General features: G+C 40.1%; 1 protein-coding gene across 9 annotated transcripts in view; it reads right to left on the bottom strand.

Annotated features, from left to right (window-relative positions):
- The window catches only part of LOC139612083 (DNA (cytosine-5)-methyltransferase 3A-like), a 106,162-nt gene that overhangs the window by 31,611 nt on the left and 60,967 nt on the right, over window positions 1–13,584 (bottom strand). For 5 of the 9 annotated variants that reach the window (XM_071467260.1, XM_071467259.1, XM_071467261.1 and 2 more), the window contains 3 exons: window positions 1,843–1,966; window positions 1,418–1,455; window positions 1,162–1,278 (listed from right to left, as the gene is read on the bottom strand). The exons of 3 other annotated variants lie outside the window; for them this stretch is intronic. In XM_071467260.1, the coding sequence (XP_071323361.1) occupies window positions 1,162–1,278; window positions 1,418–1,455; window positions 1,843–1,966 (279 nt within the window). Of the gene's footprint in view, window positions 1–1,161; window positions 1,279–1,417; window positions 1,456–1,842; window positions 1,967–4,226; window positions 4,405–13,584 lie in introns of those variants that run through there. One more of the 9 variants, XM_071467264.1, reaches the window with a different exon arrangement.

The following is a 13,584-nucleotide window of genomic DNA, read 5'->3' as shown; positions in this document are numbered from 1 at the left end:
AGTGATAAATCTAAGTTTTTAGGTTTGTGTTAAATCTGACACTTAGGAATATGAGATTCTTCGCGGCTGCAGCCTGAAGCAGCGACAGTGTTTGCTGCAGGTCTGATGGTGCTGACTGAAACTGCAACTGTAATACTGAGAATGACTGAACAGCCTCTGTCATCAAAGTCCAGTCAAAACAATCCCACCTTTAGTTTATAGGTATTTAACATCTCCTGATCTGATCTGATGATCTGAGACAAAAACATTGGTAAGACTTAAGGTCCTGCATGCATTTAAAGAATATGTCTAACTCACTATAATGAAGTTGTACAATAAGTATAAATAAAGACTTTATATGTTTCTTAATGTACAGTAGTTTTCAGCAACTGTAACTTCTCCTGTGAAAACTATTTTATATTTTTACAACTCTGTTTTACTGTATTGTGATTCACTTTCTGTTTAATCTGCACTCATGGGTTCCAACATGTGAAGTTATAGTATATTAAATAAAAAGGCTAATTCTTTATGTCTGTTTGCTGTAGGTGTTGTATTCACTTCTTTTCACTTTATAAATCAACAATATACATGTTTAATTTCCCCGAACATTTGCATACAACTGTATACTGCAGTGGACTCAAGCCTGAACATTTTTAAACAGCACAAATGATGTTCAAAAGTTATTTTTTTATGACCGCTCTCTCATTTTATTTGAGTAAAATGAACATTTAACATAAATGGCATATATCAAGTTAATATCCCTTACACAAGTTAACATTTTTAGCAATTATCCCCCATTCTAAGCACAGTGTAATTCCGTTGTGAAGGTTTAATTTCTCAAAGGGATGTCATCTTTACTTGATTTCTACTGTATTCTGAATGCTTTCCAATACATCTACAGATCCAGTGAAGATATGTCAGCCAATGAAACCTTTACAGTATATGGGACGAAGATTTTCCAAAATTTAGAAGTAGTAATCCAGAGGGGTGTTTATGTGAAAAAAGACGCTCTGTCAAAAGCTTTAAGAAGTTTACGTCACCCTTTTCAAACCGGCCTAGTTTAACCTGATTGACGTGTTTACTTGAGGCCTTTTCATTTTGATTGGACTCTTAAAAGAAATACAAGCCTCCATGTTACTTTTGCTATAAATTCACACAGACAGAGACCTGATTCTCTCCCACCTCCATCTTCCAGCGGCTGAGCCATTCTTCTCTCTGTCTCCTGCTGATGTAGTACGGGTCGCCAGCCTGGAAAGTCACTCTAGGGACTGGCCTCCTCCGCAGCCTCCCAGTCTCACCCTGCACACACGCACACACAAAAACTTGTTATATACTTAACACACTTTTAAACCTGCTTGTACTGCTCTATGAGAGCATTAGCTTCATTTTTGGAAGTTAAAAAAAACATCACAGATGGGGTTACAACTGGTTTTCTCACCTCTCTGGGGGAGTCGCAGTTTCTGTCGTCTGGCTCGTCTGCAGGAAAAGAAAAGTTACAGGAAATAGCCCATTTGTTCAGATTTAACAAGAAGAGTAATGAGGAGGTAAAGTCATGGTTTTCATCACTTTACCCCGGCATACATAAATATAGTCAAAATGCCCTCAAACACTGCAATCTGGAAGTTATTTGGCTCCTATAATTTCAGGTAAACTGAGAACAAGTGCAATTAGAGAATTATTTTTCTAAATTACACACATCATGACACAATTTGTCATAAGTGTAAATTTTGTAACCTTAAATCTAAATTGATAGCAAGTTAGTTGTTGTCATCTGAAAATCCTTTCTGTAGATAAATAAACTACTTAAATCACTGTATATACAACCAAAGTCATATTTTTTTAAATGATGCATTAAAGCAATACCCTTATTCTTCTCAGTTTGCTCTTGTTTCCGACGCCCGCGCTTCTTGCGAGGGGAGGGGGAGGCCTCCGGCTCCTCAGGCGGGGTTGGGGGGGCGTTTGCACAGGGGTCAGAGGTTGCCATCTCCTGGGAAACAGACAGAGCACAGTCTAGGTCTGAGAAAACTGCTGCTCGCCCTTGTCTAGACCCATCAAAGCACGTGATAAACATTATAACCATGCACACACACACACACATGTACAAGCCGTACACACACATAAAGCTCATACATACACACACAATCAAAGAGCTGCTGCCATACATGCACATGCCTATTAGTCTGCCCTTGTTAATACAACACAGAGCAGGTATGTCCAGCAGAGCATGTCTGCATGGGCTCAATAATACACACCTTCAGCTCCCATTAACACACACATGAGATGAGAAGGGGAGAACTTTTGATGTCATTAACAGTGTTCATGATTAATGAGCATGTTTTTTAAATGATGCTTAGGCCTAAAGTTTTATAATATGCAAAATGGCCTTTATGAAAATCAAAAAATCCATCAGCTCACCAGCATCAATGATGCTAAGCCTCAAACTCAAACTGGGCGGCACATTCAACCACTGCAGGGGGTTGGGGGCTGTGGATTATCAGGGGAAAATCACTAGCACGCTCAATGATTGATAAAAATTGTCAGGTGGGGGGAGAGGTATGAACCTTTTTCCAGCTTGCGAAGGAGGGCATGCCAGAAAAAGTTTGAGAACCACTGTGCTAAACTCTGATCATGTGTCCGCTCTAAAAAGACCAGCAGGTTTTTTTTGTTTTTTTTTATGAGTGTGTGTCGCTAACAGGCTAACAGATTTTATAGACAAGTAGTTAAAAAGTGGAGAACAGAGGTAAATGTCAAGCTCAAAGGCTACGCTAACACCAGCTAGCGCTAACAAGCCCACAAAGGCTGTAATGAGCAGGTGAGAAGGCCTGTAAAAGGCAAAGAACCCCAAAGGTGACTAAAAGGGCCCCAGGACAGGCTGAGATACACCAGCACACGCTTTTAACACTGGATACCTCATCAGAAGACACGAGTTTGATATAGGTTGACTTTTGGTGCGCAAAAGCTTTTAGTGCCCAAAACATTCCACCTACAGACAAAAATGTAATATTTTGCATTAATGAGTGTGATGTGTAAAGAGTTAACTGCACATATAAAGCCACTTATTTGAAAGTTAATGCAGAATCAGGCTCTAAAATGCAGCATGATTTTTATAAGAGCTGCAAGAGCTGGTGAACAATAGCTTTGGTCATTTTTTAAGCAGCTTATTAAATTGTGAAAAAATGATGCTTTTCTTTGTCATACATGACAGTAAAATGAATATCTGTGGATTTTGGGCTGATAGTCACACAGGACTACATTTAAAGACATAAGCTCTGCTTGTGGGAACCTATTGACATATTACACACACAAGGGTTAATCGACTGGCCAAAAGTGTAATCAGTAAATTTATATAAATAATCTATACAGCAGCCTAGTTTCTAAGTCTCCAGTCTGCATATAGATGTCAGTATAGGCCTTCAGCTCTGAACTTCTTTTATTTGTTTCTTACTGACATCAGGGATTGACAGCTGTGCTACAGGGACCTCAGGGGACAGTAAAGAATATCTTGATCTTGACAGTACAGAGGCAGCAGATTAATACTTTGATAAATCCAAAATGCTTTGTAATACTGATCTAAACTAATACTCAGTCTGTAGTAGGTCTTTTTAAAAGTGTTGGTAAATATTAATAAATGTTATAATTAAATCATTGGCAGAGAAGCTGCCTATATGACATGTTCATTTGAAGATGACAAATATTTGGAAATGAACTGCTGAAAATGAAAGTGAATCGACTTTAGTGTAAAAAACAAGACATATTTCTGTTCACAGCATTTCATAGACAGGATACAATGCAAGAAATGTGAAAGACACAACGCATTCAAACTAAACAAATCAAAGCATGAACTAAATTCAACCACTTGAGTCAAGTGGTTGAAATCAGTGTAAAACTTGCTATGTAAAAATCAAGCATGTGCTTAGCAAAAATGTAAATTCAGGACACTTAATTACTGCTTAGCTTACACAAATTCTAAAACTGTGAGCACAAAACAATCAAAATCATGGTATAAATTAACGCAGATGAAAGTCTTTAAAATTAAATTAAAATGAGTGCACCGGCATCTATAATGTGCACATGAAATACCATCATGTGTTCTTGATGAGACCACATGGCCTTAACATTTATTGTTTTAACCCCGAAATGAAATTAAAGCTGCATTAAGCTTTTTTTTTTTTTTTTTTTTAACCATTAGGAGCTAAAAATATTTCAGCTCCTACAGCTAACTTTTAAGCAAACAACTGACTACTTACACATTCAGCAGAAACAGAGGAATCTGGACTTGCAGTCATCTTTTTGGCCACATGTCGAATGTAAATTCAAATCAGCCCTGGTTTGGTCCGCAGACTCTTGAGAAAAATATCTGGATGTCTTTTAGCTGCTATATGTTCGACGCTCTTCAGTCATATCGCCTCCCCGCCATTTAGCGCTAAACAGGAAGTGTACAGTCGGGCCTGTGTGAGCAGGGTGTACACTTCCCTGTGTGAGTGCAGGTGCATTGGTTGTGTTTCATTTAGGCCGGTGATTCACACTTTTGTTTCAGTGTGATAAAAAAGAAATTGCTTAATGCAGCTTTAAAGTTGTACTGAGAGAATTGTACAAATATGACTAAACACTTGCCACTGTGCATCCAGCTGGATGACATTTACAGGCACTGACTGCCTGAGTGTTGTTGAAATTAGCATTAACTCTCTCAGACACAGAAAGTACCTCCTGCGTGTACACTGGTAGTTTTTGTTGTCTTTCACAGTTTCAGATGACTCCTCACTGACCTGCATTTCCTCTTAACTCACAATCCAACCTTGATCTTGAATGACAGACTGTGTGGAAAGTACCTGACTTTACTCCACAGCTGTCAGACTCTAACCTGAGCTGCTGTGTGCACAGTAAAGCAGTAAAGCGGTGCAATGAAGGGTGTGGGGGGGGGGGGGGGGGGCAGGTTTTCAGGTTGGATGTAACTGGGGGGGGGCAGGATGTGGCAAACAATAAAACAATAGTGCAGCAAAAATAATACAATAAGAAACTTAACATAACAGATGCATGCATGTTAGTTGATTTATACATGTATAAGTCAAGTAACTGTGTGAAGTCTTATGTTATTTAACCTGCAGCAAGCACAAACACATTTAGAAGTGTGTCCAGACAGGACAGAATGTATTATGGCTCCTTCCAATATCAGCGTGACAGATGAAAGTAATACATATGGGCAGAAATATGTGCACAGCAGGCACTTTTTTATTCCAGTTATTATTAATAGTTCACATCACAGTAGCCGTGAGTCTTGTCCAGAATGTGTTTTGGACAAGCTGCACATGTCTCAGCTTCAGCTATGTCCTGTTTGCATCAGTGTCAGTCAGAAAAATAACATCCTCTGGAGATATAACAATGTTAAGTCACAGCATTTTTCATCACGACTCTTCAGCTTCAGGCTCAAGACTTTGTGTTGCTTTTATCATGTTTAGTTTTCTTGCTTCAGTTTTACTAGCTGGTACTAGAGATAGCTACTGTACTGTGGGGACGCTGGTCAAAGGAGCTATCCCTATAATTCCTCGATCAACTGAGGTTTTAAACCATCTAACAAAACCATTTCCCAACAGCAACCAAAGAAACACCTGGCAACTTGCCTAACAATGGTGACAGATCAAAAACACTTTGAATCCTTTAGCACTTACATAAAGATTGCTTTCACTAATAACCATTTCTTATGTTGTGTGCAGGAGTGTGACAATCTTCAAAGACTAAAAGAGGGAAGTGGGACAGATGTACCAAATTTACACACTCAACTCAGCTCAACTACATTTACACTCAGCTGGAGGTGTTTGGTACACGTAGCTGAAATTAATGCAATCAATCCTGCCTTCATGAAGGTTATAATGTCCAGTTGTTGTGGAAACTTTTTACAGAGGAGCTGACTTAACTGTATAATCATTTTGGAGGATGCAGCTTGTTTTACTGTTTCACTGCATAATTTTAAGCTGACAGCTGTTTCTCCTAAAGCTGCACAATAATGATTGTTTTCATTACCAATTAATCTGCTGATTATTTTCTTGATTGTTTTGTCTATAAAGTGTCAGACAACACTGGTGCACTGTATAATTTTTCACAACCTAATGTAGCATCTTCAAAAGTCATGTTTTGTCCAACCCACAGTGCAAAACGTGAAGATATTTAGTTTATTCAGTTTAATCATGTTCAACAAAGAAAAGCATCAAACTGTTTACTTTAAAATATCACTCAAACAATAATTTGATTATTGTGGTTGCCAACTAGATTTCTGTTGATTGACTAATCAGTTAATCGAGTAATAAATAATTAATGGCAAGAGCATTCAGCCTTGTCAAATAGTCCCATAAGTAATTGAGCCTTTAGTGTGTAATGTACAAAGTAGTATAGCAAAGTAAAAACGAGTATATTGGCTGTTAGTGTGTTTGTTCAGTAGCTGGAATAAAACAAAAGTGTAAAAGAGCATATTATTACTGCAGTAGGAATAAATTCATGGTTTAAAGCTTTTATACTCACAATGAATTAAAAAATAAAACTGTCATTACAACAGCCTAAAGTGTACCAAGTGTACTGAAGTTATTCCACTTTAGCACATAAAAGGTCGTTAAATACATTTCATATTGTGTTTTTGTACAATTTAATTACAACTAAAATACACTTCATTCAAAATGAGTTGTTCCAAAATAGTAAACTTCAAGTTAACTAATGATTAACACACCTGAAGCTGGTTCTTAAATATGTGAAGTATCTATTATACACCAGGGAATTCATTCCCTCATTGCCTTTAATTTGTCTGACATACTCATGGCGCTGACAAGTGTGTGTGTGTGTGTGTGTGTGTGTGTGTGTGTGTGTGTGTGTGTTGTATTACTATGTATCATTTGTATTGTATGTCTTGTCTCATTTACTTTGCTTCGTGCTGTTTCATTAATATGTCGAAGTTTTAATGCATCAGATGGCAACATGTTCAATATTTTACATGGTTCCTTACAAATACAGTTAATCAATAAGTTATTAATTGTGTTATATATTTTATTATACTTTATTTTACTTGTCCCTTTGTTAATTAATGTGCTATTCATTATCATATTACACAATATCATTGGAATTCACTGACTATGGAATTGGAAGATGGAACAGAATGTTGAAATAGTGAAGCCCTCTGACATCATAGAAGCTCATTTGCATATGTTCTGTAGGAGAGCAGATTTACATTGGCATTAATGCATCGACCAGCGGACAGGTAAGACCTCCCTGTTTAACTCTCCAATTTCTCTTTTGGTAAAACTGTATCATGTTGTGGAAAATGAGAAATGACTTTTCCTGCATTTTCCTGTTAACTAAGTCACTTTTTTTAATTGTTACAACCCGATTAGATTACATTAAAATGTGCATCTCTGGCTGTAATCAAGAGATGGAAATGCACTTTTTCTCTTTTACAACAAAGGTTTAAGTAGGACACTTTGTTTTGCTTATTGTCTTAGTTGCAAGTGTGCAAAACAGTGTAGATTTTTTTTGCACTTGAAGAAATTTTACATTGGTTTAAAGGTATTGTTGTATTCATGACTTTCTGCAATGTCTTTAACTGATTACGTGGCAAATAAGGATTATTTATTATTTAAGTATTTTACTGCATGTGACTGCACTGTTTTTTAAAATAAAGAGACAGAGAACACTTAGAAAAACAGACCAGATAACTGAGGGAGATGGTTTAAAATTTAAAATCTGACAAAACTGAGTCAAATGTCAGAAAGACAACTGCAACCACCTATAAATAACTGAACAACCACTTATTAGTCAAATAGTGTGTATGGTATACTACCTAACTCCTTACTAGACATATAAAAAATACAATACAACTGAACCAGTTACTGGCAAACAACTCTGGGATACATGGTGGCTGATTTCAAAGCTACACAACTTAATGATACACTAATGTTTGAATAACCACAGCTGCAGGCAGTAGATGCCCTCCAGCAGATGGCCTTTGAAAATAATCTGTTTAAGTTACGAGGCCTTGAAAAAGTTAGAATTTGTCATTTTTCATTGCTATGTCCAGTACAGTCAGTCTGCACAGTGGGTAATGTGCCTGGCTTCAGCCTCACCTCCATAACTAAACCTTGAACTGAACCACTATAGGGACAGAAAACTGTATCATCACCTGATAACACACTAGATATTGTTGGGTTTAAAGTGATTTCAGTTCAGAAACTGAATAAAATGTAAGCAAGATAACAGTAGTAGCAGTAATAGAAGTTGTAGTATACAAGCTATTACATTACAGTTACTGTGCATCATCATTGTTTATAATGTAATACAGGCAGAATACTTGTAAACAAAAAATGGTTATGACATTACTGAGTGAAGCAAGTCCTAGCCCTGTTGGTGAATTTACATGTGAGTCTCATGTTAGCATTTAAATTCTTCATCAGTCCAGGTCTCAGTGAACATACAGTGTCAGTCTGTTTGGGGGGAGGCGACTGTAATGTAGCTCAGGTGGCTTGATACCTGCCTCCTCTAGTGCTGTCTGACACCTTAAAGTGTCCTTCAGCAAAAACTGAACCTGATTGAATGTTGTAGTATGACATAGTGTCATAATATAACAGCAAATGTTTAGAAAGTGGACATGTGCTTCTTTTTGATATGAATCTGCCCTGATTAAAGAACTTAAGGCAGTTAGGGAGAATCCCACAGGTGTTGATTCTGTACCAATCAGGTGAGGCAAACTCTGATTCTCCTTAAAACTGGACTTGCTGTTATCTCAGCTTAAAATAGAGTCATGCCACTCATGAGAAAGGGTCAAGTATGAAAGACTGGATAACCTATGACGGGTTAGATCCCCCTGCGAAACCTCGGGACAACCTAAGACAGGTACAGCCATGAGTACTTGACCTGTGCGCAGCTGTGAGCAGGCACAGTGAGCTGCTGTGAACAATGTGATTTGTGCTTCTGCACGATGTGCAGGAGCACAGGACATGGTGTGAGATGGAAATTTGGCTAAAAAGGTAGAGAAACAAATTAAAGAAAAAAGTCAAGTATGGAAGACTGGTTCGCCTATGACGGGTAAGATCCCCCCTGCAGAACCTTGGGACGACCTAAGGCAGGCACAGCCACGAGTACTTGGCCTGGTTGCCACAGGACATGGTGGCGACAGGTGATGGAAAATTGGCAAAAAAGGTAGAGAAACAAATTAAAGAAAAAAAAGGCAAGTATGGAAGACTGGTTCGCCCATGACGGGTAAGATCCCCCCTGCAGAACCTCGGGACGACCTAAGGCAGGCACAGCCACGAGTACTTGGCCTGGTTGCCTCTGTGTGGGCAGGCACACTGTGCAACACCACTTCTCAACTCAAGACCTGATGGGAACAGTTTGAATAAAGAGCAGAGTGGTAAGGTTTTGAGGAGTCTGTTGCGTGCCTTGTCCTTGGCTGGTGCATGTTTGATACCTGGGACTGTCACCCTGTCACTGACTTCTAATTCACTTCCAGGGCCTGATGATGCCCCCCCCCCCGTAAAAGTAAGATTTAAATGAACAGACCTGAAACTGAACAGTATGGCAGCTGTAAAGGAATTCTAGTTATATAAACTATAACTAAAATCTTTAAATGCTTACAGGATATTCTAATAATGAAAAACTGAATGAAATATTTACATCTGACCCACAGATTCAGCCTAATGGGGTTAGCCTGCTCTCTCAGATTTAGTCATATCAACAACAACTCTACATCAGTCTGTATCTGTCCCAATCACAACTGCAACTTAAATTATTGCTACTATGAATTCTTGCAAGTATACAGACAGTTCTGGGTCCAAAGAAAGTCTTTAAATGTTCATAGTGACAGAGCAAAAAGTCACATTTCAGTTGTTTCATTTATCTAGAATAGTTTCAAGTGGTTGTTAGGTGGTTGCTTCATGCTGGTAATGAATGTCCCTCATCACAAGAGCTAATCTGTATGGGAAATGTTTAATCATTGTACTTGGTGCTTTCTTGAATGAAAATGTAGTCTTGTAAAAACAGACTACATTCTGTGTCTTGAGAAATACTTTTATTATATTTTATGTGGATACTGAAAAAGTAAGAGTTGTTGAGTGGTTGCTGTGGTTTTCTACAGTGTTTGGGGTGGTTTCTAAGGTAGGTGGCTGTTACATGTGGGTGGTTGCGAGGCACTTGCGATGCCTTTCCGCCGTGCGCTACCTAAGTGACCTCTTCAGGATGAGAGGGCAAAACTTCCTCTGAGCCCTCCAGCACTTCCTCCTCCACAGTGGATCATTTGTTCATTCAAATTTTGAGGCTGCCTGACAATGTCTGCAATTGCATTGTAAAAAGGCATGCCTCATACTCTTTGGTCATTTGTTCATGGCCTTCTTGAAGTCATCCACCACTGCAACTACTGCAACTTTGACCACAGGAGCTACAATTTTTCTAGTCTGCAGAAAAGATGGTTCATTACATTTCTCAACAAACAGAGCCTGACAGAGCTCTCTCTTGAACATCAAGGCTTCCTTCATCATGTCCACAACCAGTTTCTTGAGTGGCTGCCACAAGTTTCACCAAATATTGTGTGGCAGCGTCACTGAGCAGCTGACTCCACAGTTGAGAACGCAATGGTTCACTGTGACCTCATGTCTTGACCTCCTTCAACATCAAACAAAGTGGCTGAATCACTGCTTCTTCTTTCTTGGTCTTTGAAAAGACCTTCATTGTCATCCGCCCAACAGAAATCCTTGTGGTCTGGAGCGACAAGTCTGCTTCTTCTCTGCTCAGAAAAAGTAGAGGTCAAATCCGTGTCGTCATGTTCCTCAGGCCTCTTAATCTGTATATGGAGGATATTCTGTGGCTTCCACTTATGCCTCCTCTAATGCCTCCTAAAACGCCTCCTCTAATGCCTCCTAAAACGCCTCCTAAAACGCCTCCTAAAACGCCTCCTCTAATACCTCCTCTAATGCCTCCTAAAACGCCTCCTAAAACGCCTCCTAAAACGCCTCCTCTAATACCTCCTCTAATGCCTCCTAAAACGCCTCCTAAAACGCCTCCTCTAATGCCTCCTCTAATGCCTCCTAAAACACCTCCTAAAATGCCTCCTCAAACGCCTCCTCTCGTGACAAAACCTTAGTGTCAGTAGTTCTCCTCCCCTACTGACACCTGGCTGGAAAAACCCCTGCCTCCAACTTATTATTAATGTAATTATTTGTAATAACCTGTTTATGACTGTTTCTGTCAAGTGCTGCTAATATCAGCCTGGAAAATGCCCTGACTCAGGGTCTAACATGTTTTGATATTGTGCATTTAAACTGACATACGCCTCCTAAAAAGCCTCCTAAAACGCCTCCTCGACTGCCTCCTAAAACACCTCCTTGAATGCCTACTTTAACGCCTCCTAAAACGCCTCCTCGAATGCCTCCTCGAATGCCTCCTAAAACACCTCCTTGAATGCCTCCTTTAACGCCTCCTCTAATGCCTCCTCGAATGCCTACTAAAACACCTCGTCGAATGCCTCCTGAAACGCCTCCTCAAATACCTCCTCTAATGCCTCCTCAAACGCCTCCTCTCGTGACAAAACTTCAGTGTCAGTAGTTCCCCTCTCCTACTGACACCTGGCTGGAAATAGTCCTGCCTCCAACTTATTATTAATAGAATTATTTGTAATTTCCTGTTGATGACTGTTTCTGTCAAGTGCTGCTAATATCAGCCTGGAAAATGCCCTGACTCAGGGTCTGACATGTTTTGATATTGTGCCTTTAAACTGACTTACGCCTCCTAAAACACCTCCTCGAATGCCTCCTCAAATGCCTCCTTTAACGCCTCCTCAAATACCTCCTCTAATGCCTCCTAAAACGCCTCCTCTAATGCCTCCTCAAACGCCTCCTCTCGTGACAAAACCTCAGTGTCAGTAGTTCTCCTCTCCTACTGACACCTGGCTGGAAAAAGTCCTGCCTCCAACTTATTATTAATGTCATTATTTGTAATAACCTGTTTATGACTGTTTCTGTCAAGTGCTGCTAATATCAGCCTGGAAAATGCCCTGACTCAGGGTCTGACATGTTTTGATATTGTGCATTTAAACTGACTTACGCCTCCTAAAACGGCTCCTATAATACCTCCCTGAATGCCTCCTCGAACGCCTCCTCAAACGCCTCCTCTAATGCCTCCTAAAACGCCTCTTCGAATGCCTCCTTTAATGCCTCCTAAAACGCCTCCTAAAACGCCTCCTCTAATGCCTCCTCAAACGCCTCCTCTCGTGACAAAACCTCAGTGTCAGTAGTTCTCCTCCCCTACTGACACCTGGCTGGAAAAAGTCCTGCCTCCAACTTATTATTAATGTCATTATTTGTAATTACCTGTTTATGACTGTTTGTCTCCAGTGCTGCTAATATCAGCCTGGAAAATGCCCTGACTCAGGGTCTGACATGTTTTGATATTGTGCATTTAAACTGACTTACGCCTCCTAAAACGCCTCCTATAATACCTCCTCGAATGCCTCCTCTAACGCCTCCTCAAACGCCTCCTCTAATGCCTCCTTTAATGCCTCCTCAAACGCCTCCTCTCGTGACAAAACCTCAGTGTCAGTAGTTCTCCTCCCCTACTGACACCTGGCTGGAAGAAGTCCTGCCTCCAACTTATTATTAATGTAATTATTTGTAATTACCTGTTTATGGCTGTTTCTGTCAAGTGCTGCTAATATCAGCCTGGAAAATGCCCTGACTCAGGGTCTGACATGTTTTGATATTGTGCCTTTAAACTGACTTACACCTCCTAAAACACCTCCTCGAATGCCTCCTTTAACACCTCCTAAAACGCCTCCTCAACGACCTCCTCTAATGCTTCCTAAAATGCCTCCTCTAATGCCTCCTCAAACTCCTCCTCTAATGCCTCCTCAAACGCCTTCTCTCGTGACAAAACTTCAGTGTCAGTAGTTCTCCTCCCCTACTGACACCTGGCTGGAAAAAGTCCTGCCTCCAACTTATTATTAATGTCATTATTTGTAATTACCTGTTTATAGCTGTTTCTGTCAAGTGCTGCTAATATCAGCCTGGAAAATGCCCTGACTCAGGGTCTGACATGTATTGATATTGTGCATTTAAACTGACTTACACCTCCTCAAACGCCTCCTCTTATACCTCCTCAAAAGCCTCCTCTAATGCTTCCTAAAACGCCTCCTTTAATGCCTCCTCAAACGCCTCCTCTCGTGACAAAACCTCAGTGTCAGTAGTTCTCCTCCCCTACTGACACCTGGCTGGAAATAGTCCTGCCTCCAACTTATTATTAATGTCATTATTTGTAATTACCTGTTTATGACTGTTTCTGTCAAGTGCTGCTAATATCAGCCTGGAAAATGCCCTGACTCAGGGTCTGACATGTTTTGATATTGTGCATTTAAACTGACTTACGCCTCCTAAAACGCCTCCTCTAATACCTCCTCGAATGCCTCCTCGAATGCCTCCTCAAACGCCTCCTCTAATGCCTCCTCAAACGCCTCCTCAAAGACCTACTCTAATGCCTCCTAAAATGCCTCCTCGAACGCCTCCTCAAACGCCTCCTCTAATGCCTCCTAAAACGCCTTTTCGAATGCCTCCTTTAATGCCTCCTCAAACGCCTCCTCAAAGACCT

This window comes from Trachinotus anak, unplaced genomic scaffold, assembly GCF_046630095.1.
Source record: "Trachinotus anak isolate AG129_WGS33_773 ecotype Australia unplaced genomic scaffold, CSIRO_AGI_Tana_v1 ptg000031l, whole genome shotgun sequence".
Lineage (NCBI taxonomy): Eukaryota > Metazoa > Chordata > Actinopteri > Carangiformes > Carangidae > Trachinotus > Trachinotus anak.
Note: the sequence above shows the minus strand (reverse complement) of the source record. Positions and strands in the feature narration are given on the sequence as shown.